At 59.6% G+C, this 17,225-nt stretch overlaps 1 protein-coding gene across 6 annotated transcripts; it reads left to right on the forward strand.

The window, feature by feature from the left end:
- The first annotated feature begins 279 nt into the window (after positions 1 to 279).
- Positions 280 to 16,351, forward strand: TDRKH (tudor and KH domain containing). 6 transcript variants are annotated; one of them, XR_012156082.2, is made up of 15 exons: positions 280 to 341; positions 4,137 to 4,285; positions 4,836 to 4,942; positions 5,342 to 5,525; positions 6,992 to 7,131; positions 7,478 to 7,784; positions 8,553 to 8,719; positions 8,929 to 9,101; positions 9,519 to 9,583; positions 9,839 to 9,990; positions 10,363 to 10,497; positions 11,322 to 11,382; positions 13,177 to 13,494; positions 14,482 to 14,602; positions 14,932 to 16,351. XR_012156082.2 is itself a non-coding variant. In XM_073322673.2 (13 exons), exons 2-13 carry the CDS (start codon positions 4,162 to 4,164, stop codon positions 13,902 to 13,904), a joined length of 2,343 nt encoding a protein of 780 aa, XP_073178774.2. In that variant the 5' UTR covers positions 280 to 341; positions 4,137 to 4,161; the 3' UTR covers positions 13,905 to 14,592. The 6 variants fall into 6 exon arrangements, 4 of the variants coding, with proteins under 4 accessions (XP_073178774.2, XP_073178776.2, XP_073178775.2 ...); XR_012156081.2 differs by having other exon boundaries at positions 14,482 to 14,598; XM_073322673.2 differs by lacking the exon at positions 14,932 to 16,351 and having other exon boundaries at positions 13,177 to 14,592.
- The last annotated feature ends 874 nt before the right edge of the window (positions 16,352 to 17,225 follow it).

The following is a 17,225-nucleotide window of genomic DNA, read 5'->3' on the forward strand; positions in this document are numbered from 1 at the left end:
CCACCCCAGTGCATCATGGGAGCACTCAGACGTGATCCCCGCCCTCAGTTCAAGATGCGGGGCGGGACCCGCTCGCTCAATACCTCTCTCTTACTGGCTGGGTACCCGGCTAGCCTAGCCTCCCATTGGTTAGAAGGCGTGGGAGCTGATTGGCCTTGGGGGAGCAGCAGCGGTGTGGCTCTCCCGGCCACCCGTGCAGCGATTGGTTCAGAGAGGAGGCGCGGCGCCGTGATTGGGGGTTGGCTGCGGCGGGCGTGTGCGGGCAGGCGGGGCTGGGCTGGGCTGGGCTGGGGAGAGGGAGGTGAGCGGAGCGGAGCCGGTGACTACGACGGCGGAGACAGGTGAGGGGGCTGGCTCGGGGCGGGGGATTGCGGGGACAGGTGAGGGGGCTGGCTCGGGGCGGGGGGTTGCGGGGACAGGTGAGGGGCCTGGCTCGGGGCGGGGGGTTGCGGAGACAGGTGAGGGGGCTGGCTCGGGGCGGGGGGTTGCGGGGACAGGTGAGGGGGCTGGCTCGGGGCGGGGGGTTGCGGGGACCAAGGGGGCTGGCTCGGGGCGGGGGCTTGCGGAGACAGGTGAGGGGGCTGGCTCGGGGCGGGGGATTGCGGGGACCAAGGGGGCTGGCTCGGGGCGGGGGATTGCGGGGGACCAAGGGGGCTGGCTCGGGGCGGGGGCTTGCGGAGACAGGTGAGGGGGCTGGCTCGGGGTGGGGGGTTGCGGGGACCGGTGAGGGGGCTGGCTCGGGGCGGGGGGGTGCGGGGACCGGTGAGGGGGCTGGCTCGGGGCGGGGGGGTGCGGGGACCGGTGAGGGGGCTGGCTCGGGGCGGGGGGGTGCGGGGACCGGTGAGGGGGCTGGCTCGGGGCGGGGGGGTGCGGGGACCGGTGAGGGGGCTGGCTCGGGGCGGGGGGGTGCGGGGACCGGTGAGGGGGCTGGCTCGGGGCGGGGGGGTGCGGGGACAGGTGAGGGGGCTGGCTCGGGGCGGGGGATTGCGGGGACCAAGGGGGCTGGCTCGGGGCGGGGGATTGCGGGGGACCAAGGGGGCTGGCTCGGGGCGGGGGCTTGCGGAGACAGGTGAGGGGGCTGGCTCGGGGTGGGGGGTTGCGGGGGACCAAGGGGGCTGGCTCGGGGTGGGGGGTTGCGGGGGACCAAGGGGGCTGGCTCGGGGCGGGGGCTTGCAGAGACAGGTGAGGGGGGCTGGCTCGGGGCGGGGGCTTGCGGAGACAGGTGAGGGGGCTGGCTCGGGGCGGGGGCTTGCGGAGACAGGTGAGGGGGCTGGCTCGGGGCGGGGGGTTGCGGGGACAGGTGAGGGGGCTGGCTCGGGGCGGGGGCTTGCGGGGGACCAAGGGGGCTGGCTCGGGGCGGGGGCTTGCTTGGACAGGTGAGGGGGCTGGCTCGGGGCGGGGGGGTGCGGGGACTGGTGAGGGGGCTGGCTCGGGGCGGGGGGTTGCGGGGACAGGTGAGGGGGCTGGCTCGGGGCAGGGGGTTGCGGGGGACCAAGGGGGCTGGCTCGGGGCGGGGGCTTGCGGAGACAGGTGAGGGGGCTGGCTCGGGGCGGGGGTTTGCGGGGACCGGTGAGGGGGCTGGCTCGGGGCGGGGGGGTGCGGGGACCGGTGAGGGGGCTGGCTCGGGGCGGGGGGGTGCGGGGACCGGTGAGGGGGCTGGCTCGGGGCGGGGGGGTGCGGGGACAGGTGAGGGGGCTGGCTCGGGGCGGGGGGGTGCGGAGACAGGTGAGGGGGCTGGCTCGGGGCGGGGGATTGCGGGGACCAAGGGGGCTGGCTCGGGGCGGGGGATTGCGGGGGACCAAGGGGGCTGGCTCGGGGCGGGGGCTTGCGGAGACAGGTGAGGGGGCTGGCTCGGGGTGGGGGGGTGCGGGGGACCAAGGGGGCTGGCTCGGGGTGGGGGGTTGCGGGGGACCAAGGGGGCTGGCTCGGGGCGGGGGCTTGCAGAGACAGGTGAGGGGGGCTGGCTCGGGGCGGGGGCTTGCGGAGACAGGTGAGGGGGCTGGCTCGGGGCGGGGGCTTGCGGAGACAGGTGAGGGGGCTGGCTCGGGGCGGGGGGTTGCGGGGACAGGTGAGGGGGCTGGCTCGGGGCGGGGGGTTGCGGGGGACCAAGGGGGCTGGCTCGGGGGGGGGGCTTGCTTGGACAGGTGAGGGGGCTGGCTCGGGGCGGGGGGGTGCGGGGACAGGTGAGGGGGCTGGCTCGGGGCGGGGGGTTGCGGGGACAGGTGAGGGGGCTGGCTCGGGGCAGGGGGTTGCGGGGGACCAAGGGGGCTGGCTCGGGGCGGGGGCTTGCGGAGACAGGTGAGGGGGCTGGCTCGGGGCGGGGGGTTGCGGGGACCGAGGGGGCTGGCTCGGGGCGGGGGGTTGCGGGGACCGAGGGGGCTGGCTCGGGGCGGGGGGTTGCGGGGACAGGTGAGGGGGCTGGCTCGGGGCGGGGGGTTGCGGGGGACCAAGGGGGCTGGCTCGGGGCGTGGGGTTGCGGGGACAGGTGAGGGGGCTGGCTCGGGGCGGGGGGGTGCGGGGACAGGTGAGGGGGCTGGCTCGGGGCGGGGGGTTGCGGGGGACCAAGGGGGCTGGCTCGGGGCGGGGGCTTGCGGAGACAGGTGAGGGGGCTGGCTCGGGGCGGGGGGGTGCGGGGACCGAGGGGGCTGGCTCGGGGCAGGGGGTTGCGGAGACAGGTGAGGGGGCTGGCTCGGGGCGGGGGGTTGCGGGGGACCGAGGGGGCTGGCTCGGGGCGGGGGGTTGCGGGGGACCAAGGGGGCTGGCTCGGGGCGGGGGGTCTGGCACGGGGTGGCGTGGGGGCTGTAGTAGCCAAGGAAGTAGGGGGCCTGGCATGGAGTGGGGAGATCTGGGGTGTGAGAGGGGAGAGATCTGGAGTGGGGGTGACCCTGGGACAATGCGGAGGGTAAGGTATGGGGGAAACCTCGTGTGCTGGGGGAAAGGTGGGATGGTGATCTGGGTGTGGGGGGAGACCAGAGCAGCTGGATCCAGGGTAGCTGAGGGATGTTGGGGGGTAGTATAGTGGAGGTGTTTAGGGAGCTGTATTATGGAGGAGATGGGGTGTCCTTGGGGAAGCCAGGCCTGGCCGCACAGCAGCAGCCTGGCGGGGCTTTGGTGTGGGGAAGTAGGGCAGGCTAGCATGAGTGGGTTGGGGTTGGCTTAGGCACACTGGCTGCATGGGGTGTGGAGCTGAGGTGCGTGGCATGGTGGGGTGGTCTGGGTTGGCTCTAGTGGGTTGGACGTAATGGCACAGAGGTGAGTGGTCTGGGGGTTAGATATGCTGTTGGAGAGGGTGGAATGTAGGCCTGGATGGGGGCAGGTGGGTTGGCGTGGAAGGGGGTGATTGTGGATCTGGGGTGTTGGCATTAAGGGCAGCGGAATAGGGGGTGTCTGATTGCAGGAGTTTAGCTCTGATTAAAAACAAAATATAAAATGCCAACACTCAAAATGCTTTTGCCGATGCCTAAGTCCCTGCTCACGTCTTCCCAGGAGCAGGTGGTGGAAACCAAGGTACCAGATTAGCTGGACCTTGTGCCTGATCCCTGGTAGTAGTTCCCATGGTTGGTGGTAGTTCCTGTGATTGATTGTCAGGTGCACAAGTTTCTACTCCTCCTTATGCAGGTTTGCTCAACAGCTGAGCTGTGCTGTTGAGAGAACCTGATGCCACAATCTGCTTGGCCTGCCAGCTGCCTTTATTTTGCAAGAATGGTAACTGTGCTTAGTGTCACGTCCAGCTGACTCTGATTAAATGTTACCTGCCAGATCACTGGCCTATCCTTTCTCTCCCACCAATAGCAGTGTTACTTGCATGCAAAAGACTTGTGCTTCTGTTTCTCTGATCTCCCCCCTGGTTTGGAAGAGTGCAGCCTGACAGTTACGGCTCGTACACCTTGACAGATCAGATTTGTGATGCAGAGCGATCCTGCAGAAGGCTTAAAAGCCTGCAGCTATCTGTGAGCAGCTTGAACAAGTCCTGGCATGTGCCAGTCGCGTTTTGAGGTTTGCCCTGGTCTGGCAGTGCCCAGGGCTAGTGGAGTCTGTGCCATTGGGACTGCCAGTCATGCCAATTGTGGTGGTCTCAGGAAGAGGAGCTGCTGTTGTGGCTAAGAGAATTCCTCTTCTCCCCCCCTCCCAATTAGAACGTGATCCATCAGTCTGGGAAAGATGTCAACAGACCAGGGTTACTGGACCAACCTGACAACCCTTCAGAAAATCGCTCTGGCCCTCGGGATCCCTGCCAGCGCAACTGTCCTGTACATCTTGTATCGCAGGTACAGAGAAAGCCGAGGTATGTATGCATCACCCCGTAGCGATGACCTTCGGGTGGCCGAGACTCCGTTGTTGTGTGGTGACTAACAGCTTGTGTGTTGCATTTAGGCTCGAATTATTAATTATACGGCCTCCTTCCACCTCCACCCCATCCGCAGCCTTGCCAAATGTTGGCAGGTGGTCAGAAATAAGCCTCTCCCATGCGAAAGAGAGAGCTGGCAGCATATCCGGGGGTGATCCCAGGGGACAGGAGGCCTGCTTTCTGAGCAGCTTTGTCTGTTCTGAATTTCCTCTGTGCTTTCTATAATGCCATCCCTGAAAGAAGCTAAAATCCTTTCACCCTCCTGCTAATTCCTTCCTGGATCCTGCCTGGTGCTTGAGGAAATGCAAACACACTTAGCACTGAAAGGTTAAATGTCTCAGTACTCTGGAGCTTTGCAGATTCCCCTTCTCTTCTGTCCTGGAGCTGCTGAACTAGCGGGATTGTCCATCTTCAGGCTGTGGGGAAGATGGCTTTGGGGGGTGGATGCATTAGCCTGTTTAACCTGTTTACTGTGGCTTGTGCTCAGAGGAGCGGCTGACCTTCGTAGGAGAGGATGACATTGAAATTGAAATGAAGATCCCACAGGAGGCTGTGAAATTGATCATCGGACGGCAGGGCGCCAGTATCAAACAGGCAAGTGGACAGCGGTTAGCGAGTCCGGCATCAGTGCCTGGCCCTACCATTGGCTTCAGTGTATTCTTCCCTCTGGACCCCCCACTCCATCCCTGAGAATCCCAAAGATCTTTGTATAAGCTGTTGCAGCCAGGTTGGCAACTGGCCTAGCAGCCTGGGGAGGGGAAGATTTGGGCACAGATGCCAGGGGAGGACAATACTGCTATAAAATGTGCCACTGGATGTTAATGCCCATCCCTTGGCTTTTAAAGAGCCACCCACGCTAACAGGCTCCAAGGGACAAAGGCTGAATCGATCGCATTTCCAAGAGGTCTGAGTTTTAAGGCTGATGCTCAGTCTGCTAAACCATCCCCTCTGCTGGAGAACCTTGCTAGACTTCCATGTCCTGTGTCTCCGCAGTTGAGGAAGGAGACGGGCGCTCACATTGATGTGGAGGACTCCGGTGAGGAGCGGGTGCTGCTGATCAGTGGCTTCCCCGTCCAGGTGTGCAGAGCGAAAGCTGCTATCCACCAGATCCTGGTGGACAACGCCCCTGTGTCAGAACAGTTCTTTGTGCCGCAGAGAGCCGTTGGCAGGATTATCGGTAACTGGCTAGAGACTTACCCACCCACGTCCCATTAGCCACCAGAAGAAATGCAAAGGGCCTGGGCAGAAATGACCCGGGGGCTGGTTTTTAAAGCTGCTCCAGAAGCACTGACCGCAGCTGTGCTGAAACATGGTGACTGCTACATACGGCTTCAGTCTGTTGACCAGAGCGTTTGCTGTTCCTATTCCTGGGTAGGGGGGCTTGGGAGAAATATTGAGACATAACAGTAAATCTGCATCCAGAGCCCGGGATTGAATAGTTATGCCCCTTCTCCACTCATTGGCTCCTTAGGGTGACAAGAAGTCTCATTATGCTGCCTCAGTTTATCAAACTGCAGTGTGTCAAATCTAAGCACCTTTATTTTGCACTTTGATCCTGGCGCACTTTGGAAGCCTGTATTTATAAAGCTAGGGTGAATCGCCAACCACAGGACTGACATCTCTGGGGTAGAATACTGCTTTTGTTCGATGGAGACACAGGAGGGGAAGGAGACTATGACCTGACCAGCTGGAAACTGGCTTGGGCTGTGAGAGATCTGGGTTGAACTCCCTTCTCCACCACTGACTTCCTGTGTGACCTTGTGCCAGTCATTTAATTTCCGTGTCTCAGTTTCCCCACCTGTACTGTGGCAATAAGAGCCCTGCCCCCTCTCACAAGAGAGCTGTGAGTATAAATACCCTTAAAGACTGTGTGGTGCTTGGCTAGTTCGGTGTTGGGGGCTAGATATGTATCTAAGATAACACAGAAATACAGGAAGCCCAGCTGTGGTTGCCTCAATCGGAATTTAGCCAGCAAAATGGGGCTTAGCTCCTTGCCTCTTTCACAAAGCACGAGAGATCAGGCCCTGGAATTTGCATCACATCTGAAGGATGGCCCTGTACCCCATGTGTCGTGCTGGAGCGCTTTTTACTAGCTAGCTGTACCTATAGGCTGCAATGAAAAACCTGTGGCCGCAAATCTCAGAGCCTGGGTCAGCTGACTCGGGCTCATGCTACAGAGCTAAAAACAGCAGTGTAGACATTGAGGCTTGGGCTGGAGCCGTCAGGTTTCGGGGCCTGAGCCTAAACATCTGCATGGCTGTTTTTAGCCCCATGGCACAAGCCTGTGTCATTGGCCCCAGGCTCTGAGACTTGCTGCCCATGGGGCTTTGATTGCAATGTAGACATACGCTGAGCAGCAACCAGCATCTTCCAAAATCGCAGTTGGATCTGTCTAAGTTCTTATGGTGTTGCCCATCGCTGCAGCATCTGGGTGCCAGCAGCCATTCATCCTTCGCTAAAAACATCTCCTTGGAGCGGAGCAGCCAAAACCCAAATTTCTGGAGGCGCTTGTGTTCTGGCCACAAGAAAAATGACTCTGGGGGAGTGGACGTTCCCCTCAGAGCCATTTCTTCGGCGGGGTTCTCTGTAGTTTCTCTGCTGCTGTTGCTGCGTGAGTAACCTACTTCTCGTTGCCTCTCTCAGGCAGGGGCGGCGAGACGGTGCGAGCCATCTGTCGCAGCTCAGGGGCCAGAGTGGTCTGCGAGAAGGAGACAGACAACACCCTGTGTCTGACCCGGCTCATCAGCCTCTCAGGGACCCGCAAGGAGGTGAATGCTGCCAAGGTGGGTCTGGGGTGACTGCCCTCTTTAAGAGGGACTGGTCGGCTGTCTCCCGGTCTGGCTTAAGAAAAGGTCGCTGAGCTGGGAGCTGCTGGCGATGAGCTCTCAGGACAGGCTCGAGCAGGAGAACGCTGCCAAGCTGCAGGAAGGCTTGTTCAGAAATCCCTAGGAAGGAGGGGAAGAACTAGGCTGGAGTGGATGAAAGGGAAACTGAGGCAGGGCATGCCGATACTGTAAAGATTAGCCACAGAGCAGTGCCCTGTGTGGGGGTTACCCTGTCACAGGGTCTCCTTCCACATGGGCTGGTGGCTGTGAGCCAAACACCCTTTTCCCCCTTCATCTCCCAAAGCAACTGATCCTGGAAAAGCTTTCGGAGGAAGACGTGTTTCGAAAGAAACTGGCCCTGTCGGCGGCAGCCCGGTGCCTGCGCAAGCAGCCCTTGGGCATGAGGAGAGAGGATCCTGGGCAGCAGGGGGAGCTGCCAAGCCCCAGCGGCGAGGCCCTCTGCCAGCTGGTGAGCCCTCAGGAAGGGGCAGGGGATGGAAACTGGCTGCTGGCTGCAGAAGCCTTGGACCAACCACAGGAGCTCAGAGCTGAGACCGAGTCCCCAGAGGAGCCGGTAATGGAGCCCAGCCAGGCAGTGCCCATGTTTGAGGGTGAGTGGAGTGGTTTTCTCCAGGGCTGGCTTAAACAGAGGATGCGTGGCGTATGGCCAATGGGGTTGCTGCCCTAGCCCTTTGAGGGGCATGGGCTGGCCGCTGAGACCTAGGACTCCTGGGTTCTCTTCCTGGCTCTTCGATTGACTTGCTGGCCTCGGAGCAGCGCCCTCCCCACTCTGTGCCTTGGTTTCCCTATCTGTTCAGCGTGGGTTAGGTGTCTGCATAGGTTGCTCTCCTGAAGAAAAGCAGCTGTAAAGAGAAAAGGGTTGGGGCTGCATGTCACGCAGCGTCAGTCTGTGGATTGCCTGAGGCTTGGGTCCCTGGGGCTCGCCTTCTCCCTTGCACCGCGGCCCTGACTCTCAGGAGCTGCCCTGCCCAGTGGGACCACATGCCACTCTATCCATGTCTTTTAGGGCACCGAGACCCTTCCTCATGGGGGGCGCCTTTGCCGTCCTGCCAGGATGGAAGGTATCTTAGCTGGCTGCTCCCACTTTGTCCTCCACAAACCTGCTCTGAGCGGGGTCGCGGTGTGCCACTCCTCTCCTGTGAGCGGGGTGCCTGCAGATCTACCCGCGCGTCGCTCCTCAACGGTCCTAGCATGCGGTGAAATGTCTCCCCCCGCCCACCCCAAGACCCTTGTCCCTCTGTCTGGATCAGCAGCCCACGCTTGGACTTCCAGAGCTTCGCTCGTACCCTCTGCCTCCCTCTCTGGGTTACCCTGGGCCTCCCCTTCCCCTCTTGCTCAGTGCGGTGTGCCCCTCTCAGTCCCCAGCCCTGACTTCAGCTTCCACGCGGACGAACACCTGGAGGTTTACGTCTCGGCCTCAGAGAACCCCAGCCACTTCTGGATCCAGATCGTTGGCTCCCGCAGCCTGCAGCTCGACAAGCTGACCTGTGAGATGTCCCAGTACTATGGGAGTAGCAGCCAGTCGGTGAGCATCTGCCGTGGCATGCCCCACCTGACACGACGGCTGGGTAAACCTGCCGCAGCCGAATGGAATGGTGTGCCTCCCCCACGCCCACTAGCCGAAGAGGAGTTAATCCTTCTCTTCCTCCCCTGCTGCTTGAACCTGCATCGCTTCCTGATCTAGCCCCGAGAACCTGCACATGTGACTCCCTGCCCCTCCTTCTGTCTTGCCAGCCTGAATTCCCGACCGTCCGAGTAGGCGACATCGTGGCTGCCCCGTACGCTGATCATGGCGCCTGGTACCGGGCCCGAGTCCTGGGTACCCTGGAGAACGGCAACTTGGATCTGTATTACGTCGACTTTGGGGATAACGGGGAAGCCCCGCTGGAGGTGCTGCGAGCCTTGCGGTACGTGCAGTGGGGAGGGCAGTGAAGAGGGAGAGCGTAGGCTAGGGCGGAGGGAAAGAGGGGGCGCGGAGCAGGACTCCTGGGTCCCATTGCTGCCGCTGATTTGCTGTGGGATTCTGGGGAAGCCTCCTGGTTCACTCTGCACCTCCGTTTCTGTAAAATGGGGAGAGCCCCATCTCAAGGGGGTTGAAGGGCCAAGCTAACAACTGTACAGGGTGTGGAGCTCCTTGAACGTGAAGGGCGAGGGTGGGTGCAGTGACGCCGCAGGGATCCCGCACTTCCACGTGCAGATCCCTACTAACCCAGAGAGATGTGGCTTAGCAGGGCAGACCTGACCTATTTCACCAGCTGGGGGGGCCTCCGGGCGCTGGGGTCATATCGCTGTTCACAATGGTTCCTCCCCTCCCTTTCCACTAGGAGTGACTTCCTGAGTCTGCCCTTCCAGGCCATCGAGTGCAGCCTTGCTGGGATCGCCCCCGCGGGTGAGTTGCGAAGCTGTGGGCGAGGTGCTCTCTGCTGGGACGTGTCCCCGCGAGGGAACCAGACGGGCTGCCGGTGGGATAGCCCGACTGGGCTTGGCCAGCACCCAGAGGGAGGCGGCTCTCGATGGTTGCCAAGTGGCTGGTTGATGTGGAAATCTCCCATTTCCAGACCCGCCTGCACTTAGCTCCGTGGGGTTCTCTCTCTGCGTCCCGGGGAGTCAACCCCAGCCTCTGCTACGCAGTCTCTCCCCACAGGGGAGCAATGGGAAGAGGACGCCCTGGACGAATTCGATCGCCTCACCTGTTGTGCTGAGTGGAAGCCCCTGCTGGCCAAGATTTCCAGTTACGTCCAGTCTGGGGTCTGTACCTGGCCACGCATCCAGCTGTATGACACCAGCCAGGGACAGGTGAGCTCCAGAGGCTGGGTTGTCTGGCAGGCTGCATTCTCCCCTTACAAACACAGCACTTGCTGGCAAGGGGTCTGTAGAGCAGCACGTTTCTGCATCTCCACTCCCCTTGGTGCGGCCGCTGGCAGCCAGAGCCTGGCAAGCCCGGGTGGGCTCGTCTCTGCCTATATTGAGATCAGGATTCAGTCAAACTCCTGTCCGTCTCTCTCTCTCTCTCTCTCTCTCTCTCCCTCCAACCTGTATCCCCAAACCACCAGTGCTGCTTCCTCTCTGGCACCTGCTCCCTTCTCCGAGCTGCACCCCCTTAGTCTCTTCCCCTTGTGCTGTCATCAGCCAGCCTGCAACTCTCTGCCCCTTCCTCTTTCCCTTCAGAGCCTTGATATAGGGGGGGAGCTGGTCCGGCTGGGTCACGCCGTGCGGTGTCTGCAAGAGGAGGATGACGCTGCGGGGGACGGCGCCCCCCAGATGGGGAAGGAGGCCACGGCCGAGGCGTTCCAGAAGATGCTGGTTAGTCAATCACTAGCCCCGTGGAAGGGCTGGAACCACCATTGGCGAGCAGCTGTAATGATCCCATTTGCGGCCTGTAGGAAAAAGAGCCTGAGGAAGTGACGTGTGCTGGGCGGAGGGGAGGGGCTCTAGGTGCCCTCTGCTCTCAGGCTGCCCTGATGCAGACAGCTGTGGGATCTCGGGCACTCCTGCAGCTGGAGGTGTCGTTTCCAGCTCCGGCTGATGTGCCCGCGCTAGCTTTGATCAAGATAGCAGCATGGCTGCGGCTGCCCGGGCCGGCTGCCCAAGTTCGTGCCCAAAGTCTTTGGCGGGATTGCAGTCGGGCAGCCAGTCTGAGTTGCCGCCTGTGCCCGCCGCAGCTCTGCCGCTGTTACGAGCACGTTAGCTTGAGCAAAGCTAGCGTGTGTACATCTCCCTGAGCCAGGAGTCACAGCTCCGGCTGTTCGCCTACCCCACATGTCCCGCTCCTTGTTCTAAGGCTAGATCATCTCTGAGTCTGTTTGCCCCAGGCCAGTGGGACGGACGCCCCCCGAAAGAGTTGCTGTAAAACAGCTTCCGTGTTTTTCGAATGCAGAGGACAACGTCCTAATGAAACCCTTCTCGCTCCAGGTAGAGCAATGCATGCGAAAGCTTTGGCACTAGCTGGCTCTGTCTGCCACGGGCAGGAGCGGCAGCACCACGGTGTAGGAGATCTCTGCCTCGGGGCTGGTTTCCTCTCCCCTCGACGGACCCTGGTTGGTTCTGCGCTGTGGATCCCGACAGCGAGGAGGTGTTTATCCGTGGGCACAGTAATCGGATTAACGCTACCTCTCTCTGTTGCTCAGGGGAATGCTGCAGGGACCTCCCTCGAGAGCCTTCTGTCGGAGACCTGCGTCAGCCTTTCAGGTACGCCGTTGTGATGGGCTGAAGCAACCTGCCCTTCCTGGGGGCGGCTGCTCCAACAGAATCTGTCTGCCTTAGGGTTGTATCTTGCTGCCAGTCACCATAGTGTCTGGGCACCTTCCACATCACATCAATAGCTACGTCTCTGGCTCTTCATGTGCCCCCGCTCCCCAAGATACCAGAGGGAGCAAAAGAACCGGGAATTAAGGCTTTCTCCTTTGTCTGAGACCTGATTCTCCCCTTCTGCCACATGAATGGGGCAAAAAAATTGAATCTGTGTTTACTCTAGGGAAAAACAGAACCAACTGTTTCAGGCCCAGCACTTACCGTTTTGTTTCAAGGATTTTCACAAAATTCAACATTAATTGGACAATATTCACGCAGTTCCTTTTAAACTTAATTCCTTAGGTGTGGATGGGAGAGATATTTACTAATTCTTCTGCACTTCATAGCCCTAAGAGAACTCTGTGCCAGATGCTTGCGAATTAGAAACTGGCTGGTCAACTTTACGGGCAGTGTGACCTAGTGGGTAAGGCACTGGATGAAGACCTAGGAATCTAGATTCTATTCCTGGCTCTGCCACTGATCTGCTCTGTGGCCTTGGGCAAGTCACTTCTGTGCCCAAGTTTCCCTTCCCTCTCCCTCCTTTGTCTACTCCCATTTGTGAGCTCTTCAGGGCAGCGACTGTCTCATGTCTGTGCAGCACCTGGCCTGATAGGACCCTGATCTTGGCTGTGGCCTCAAGGTGCTGCCGTAATACATGTAATTGCCCTGAAGCTGCCTGAAAGGCAAAAAGTAAATGGGGTAATTGAGATTTTTTGCAAATCCTTCCAGTGTTTAATAACTGGTGCTAATTCCCTTATTCCAAGTGCTGGATGGAGAGGGCTGTTTAAAGCTCCACTGGTCCTAACGCAAGAGAAGGAACATACTTGTAGGGGCTAATGCTGCCGACGGATGGGAACCAAAACTGGGCTTCCAGCTGTTTTCTGGGATCTAGTGAGAAGGCTGGGAATGTCATTTCAGTCGGACTTGACTTTTTGCAAGTGGCTGTGTGCGTAAGACTGAGTGTGACAAGTTTATGGAGGGGATGGTATGACAATTGCCTACAGTGGCACATGGCCTACCCGCGACTGCTATGAGCAAATATCTCCAGTGGCCAGTGATGGGACCCTGGGTGGGGAGGGCTCTGAGTTACTACAGAGAATTTGTTCCCAGGTGTCTGTCTGGTGCGTCTTGCCTGCTCAGGGTCTAACTGATCGCCATATTTGGGGCATGAAGGAATTTTCCCCCAGGACAGATTGGCAGAGATCCTGGGGGATTTTAGTCTTCCTCTGCATCATGGGACACGGGTCACTTGCTGGTTTGGATGAACATTCGGAAATATACAGCCTCCGTCCACACGAGATACAAAGCGTGTATCCCTCAAACGCTCTGCAGGGGTTAAATAATCCGTTAGGCAAAGGAGAAAAATTACTTCTAGCTGTGATGGGGAGGAGAGTTGGGGCAGAAAGGTTCAAGAAACCCCCTCTAGGCTTAGACCGGGCAGCAAGGAAGCCAGGAGGAGATAAGTGGGGAAAGGTGAAGAGCAGAAATCGAGGGGAGGCTGTTTCACACAGCAGTAGCTGCAGAGGAGAAGGCTCTTGTGCCAGCAGGGGCACAATGGGACAGAGAAGAGACTGGTGTTAGAGACCTAGTGGGGTGGGGGGAGGCAGTAGGGATCTTGTGTCCATGTGCTGAAGATGCAGAGGAGAGAGCGTGGCCCAGCCCCCCATGTAATATGTGCCTTTGGCTTGGTAGATAACTCCATTGAGCAGCTCCGAAGTGACACCGAGCCCATAGAACCACCCTCCCAGAAGACAGTCATGCCCTCACTCTGGTCCCTACGGATCTCGGCTCCCTCCTGCCCTCTGCGGGACTCGGAGGCTCTCGCCTTGCAAGCTGGCGGTGAAAAGCAGAATGGCTCAGGGGGCTGTAGCAGCGAGGGGGTGTCAGAGGCCGGGGGGTCTCTGCCAGCCACCGGGAGCCAAGCAGCAGATGACAAGTGGACATCTAGTCCTGCTGATTCCACGCATCCCACCGCCTTCTCGGGAGAGGACTCTCCCATCTCCCTCTCAAGTAAAGGTTCCAGCACCTCAAACGCCAGCTTCCCTACTGCCCTGACCTCTGGGGACAGCAGCTGCTACTCCCCCCGGGGCTATTTCTATTACCTCTCCACTTCAGAAGAGTGGTCCAACTCCTCTGTCTTCTGCAGCGGCTCAGGCTCTGCCGGCGATTCCCTCCAAAGCCCTGTCCTCATCAGCTGCTCTGACAGCGAGGAGGAGGAAGGGGGGCTGAGGGCCCGGAGGAGAGGTACAGAAGGCACCATGGGCACCGCACTGTGGTCTGGGGTGTCGGAAGCACAAGGAGTACAGATTTCTGCTGCACTGGCAGCCCTGAGATGCAGGAGTGTCCCATGTGCTCTCCCACCCCTCCCTGCTTGCAAGGGGGCAGGGATTTGTTTGGCTTGGAGTGGCAGCTACTGGTAATCTCCACCAGCTGGCAACATCTGCTCCTCCTGGCAAGGGCCTCAATCCTTGGCAATGCGTCTTACCTTTCAATGTGGCACGGGCCGTGGGAAGGTGCTCAGTGCCACTTCAGGCACCCCTGCATCGCTGGGCTCAGGCCTGCTTTCATTTCTCCTGGCGTAAATCCGGAGCAGCCCCATGTTGGTGACTGGGGTTCTCCGGCTTAAGCCAGGTGTAACTGAGATCTGAACCTGCCCACTGGGTGTCGCTGCAGCACGGATCACCTGCTCTGCAGAGCAGGCGAAGGGGGCGTGAAATGGATGCACGGGGGCTCTTAGTGTCAGCTGCGGCATGACTCTCGTTTCTCAGTGCACCGGGGCGCACAAGTGGGGAGAGGTGGTCCTTCCTTGCACCTTGAAGCAGCTGGACACTGGCTAGGGCTCTTCCTGAACAGAGCAGGTTGTCTCTCTGCAGCCTGTCGCCAGAGAAGGGGGCACAGACTCTGGCTGCACGGTGACTTGGCTCTTGGTGGCAGGCCGGCGCCGGGGAGCCATGATGCTGTGCCTGTTTTACCCACTGCCTCTCCTCTTCTGTGCAGAAGCCGCCTCTGTGTCTGGAAGTGGTGACGATGTTATTCTGGTCGAAGATGATTTGCTGTGATCCCCTCCCCACCCCTTCCCCGAGCAGCAGCGAGCCGGAGGCGTTGCGGAGGGTGGTGCGTAAGTTTCAGTCTGTTTGCGGTGGTACTGGGCCCCCGGCTGTCTCCGGGATCCTGCTTTCAGGGCAGAGGAAGGGCCCCTCTTGTACGGTGCACGGAGGCCTTGTCGGCACTGCCGTGCTTTGTGTTTGCCAGCATGGCTGCCCTGAGAGCGGGAGGCGCTGCTCAATAGCGCCCCCCGTGGGCAGGTTAAGGAGTGGCACTAGTTACAGTCTGAGGCTGTAATACACCCACTCCGGGTGGCTATTTTAAGCAAGCCGCTGCAGCTCCCTGCGCTCTTGAGCGTTTCACTCAGTGCCTCTGCTTTCTTGCCTTCCCTTTGGTCCCTAGGAGGTTGGTGCCTGGATTGACACGACCATGAGGACTCCCCGGCGGGGGCGGAAGAATAAAATACTGCGGGGAAAGTGGAAGGAGAGACCACAGCCATTGGGGACTTGTGGGACCCACCCCTTCTCCGGGTCCTGAAACAACGGGTTTGCATCGTAACCTTGTCCTCATCTGTGGGCATGTGTGTTTGGGGCGGGGGCTGCACCACATCGAGTGCATGTTGCTGGCGTGTGACTGCCCTTCTTGGGGGCTCTCTGGGATGCGGGGGGCTGGGATGGGGAGTGGGTGTTTTTCATTGCATTTGGAGGGTGCTGGTCCTAGAGATCCTGGGGCTAACTGCCAGCGTCTGTTGAGTTGGACGCCGGGGTTCCGGCCATGCGGTTCTGCGGCGCTCCGCGGAATACAGGTGTTCCGGGGGTTGCCGTGTTGCAGTCCCCTTCTATCCCAGTTGACGGCTGCTGGGCTGTCCTGGTGTAAATCCAGAGTAACTTCACGGACTGCATTTGAGTTGTCTATAGCTGCTGGTGTAACAGAGAGCAGTATCAGGCCTGCTGGGTCCCACTTCCTTCTGGACAGCTGAGCCCCTCCTTCCCTGGACTGGGGGGAGGCCCCCGCTCGCTCTCCTGCAGGCCATTTGGCTGGGTTGCACTCGCTGACTTCGGTTTTGGTTTAAATCTCGGAGCAAGGCGCCTGCACCAAAGGCTCCACTCCGCCGTCCTTCCCACTGCAGGAGGGAGACACCGGCGCTCTGGTGACGTGACTGGCTGAGCTTTCTCTGCTGCAGAAATGGGGCCGGAGGATGGTTGTGACACCCCGAGCTTTGACAGCACTTGCTTTACTAAAATAAAAGGTTTCTTCTTTTTGAACGTGAGAATCCTCTTAAGCTGCCAACGTTGGAGCTGCATTTTCGTTTCAATAAACGCAGACTAAGCTGGTCTTTTTTTTTTTTTTGGTGGCTGAATCTGCTTTGGTGCAGAACCGCCCCAGCATGTAGCATTTGTAGAGAGTTTTGGAGGGGGTGGTTTCTGGAGCGCTCTGCATGGACTTACTGGTCTTCCCCTTGGAGATGACGGGAGCTGAGTTAGGCCAGAAGCGGGGCTTTGAAGATTTGCTTCATAAAGGAGAAGTCTGGGCAAAGTGTGTTTAGCCTGCTGACCACTGGAGAGTACCTGGCTGGCTCCGTCAAAGTTCCTGTCTGGGAATTGGCCAAAGCTTTATACCTCTATCCAAAGTGGCTTTGGAAGTCTCTCACAGCAGAGGCTGCCTTGTTGCGAAGATGGGCATTTCCTGCTAGCTGGGTGCATTGTTTTCACCCCAGCCCCATTTGGGGGGGGTGAACAGGGGGCGATCAAACAAGGTTTGGGAGAGCTGTGTACCTCAGCCATTGGTTTCTTTCTTAAATAAAAGTTCCATTGAGAGTTTTTCTAGTGAGTCAGCTAAGTCCTTGGGGGATGCGTGGGGAGGAGGGAGGCCTTAGAACTGGGCTGCAAGATGCCAGGGGTCTGTTGCCCACCTTGCCTCTCACTCTGAGACTCATGTTAGTCGGATTCCTCCTTCTGCCTCTTGCACCATGCTGTAGAATAGGGCTGATGATGCATAATTAGTGGGTCAGGGCCTTTGCTGTTCATGGGGGTCAAGCTCTGGGTTAGCCAGCTCCAAGTGCAAATTGAGGCCCCTGGGGGAGAAGGGCTGGCTAGTGGGGGGAGAGGCCTGCTGACCCTAACTCTACCATCACTACCTCCCCCTGTAGCCAGAGCAAGTCCACAGGCCTTGTTGGGCTCATTCCCTCACCACTGTAGTCAGAGGGTGACTGAGAGAACTGGAACAAGCCTCATTTCTACTAAAAAATTCCAAGGGTCTGCCACTCGGGGTCTAGCAGGGTCTCTGGAATTTTTTTAATGGAGCCAGGTGCAGGTTTTCTAAAGCTGTTGTGTGACAGTCTGAGAAATAGCACTGAACACAGGGCCTCGCTTCCCTCGGCCACCTGTCTCCCTGAGCAGCAGGAGTCTTGAGGGGACGATGTTAAACAGCCAGTACCCATCTGCTGGCAGCCTGTCCTGCAGAAGTCACCCAGGCTAGGGCTTCAAACTGGGGGTGGCACAAGGGCATGGAGATTGGGCAGTGAATTTTGGGTGCCTGAGGCAAGGGGTAGTGGGGTAATGTCTCCTTCCTCTTGCTGGGAGCTCCCACACTGGGAAATCAGCTGGGGCCTCAGTCCAGATCACAAGGCCCAGCACTGATTGTACAGTGGGACTCGGTTCAGCTCCACAGCTGATCCTGCCAAGTCAGGCTGGAGG

The sequence above is a fragment of the Lepidochelys kempii genome, chromosome 24 (genome assembly GCF_965140285.1).
Source record: "Lepidochelys kempii isolate rLepKem1 chromosome 24, rLepKem1.hap1, whole genome shotgun sequence".
NCBI lineage: Eukaryota > Metazoa > Chordata > Testudines > Cheloniidae > Lepidochelys > Lepidochelys kempii.

Coding starts and splice junctions, on each gene's coding strand:
- TDRKH (XM_073322673.2), top strand. CDS start 4,162: ATGTCAACAGACCAGGGTTACTGGACCAACCTGACAACCCTTCAGAAA. Junction 5,526..6,991: donor AGCCGTTGGCAGGATTATCG/GTAACTGGCTAG, acceptor TGCCTCTCTCAG/GCAGGGGCGGCGAGACGGTG. Junction 8,720..8,928: donor ATGGGAGTAGCAGCCAGTCG/GTGAGCATCTGC, acceptor CTGTCTTGCCAG/CCTGAATTCCCGACCGTCCG.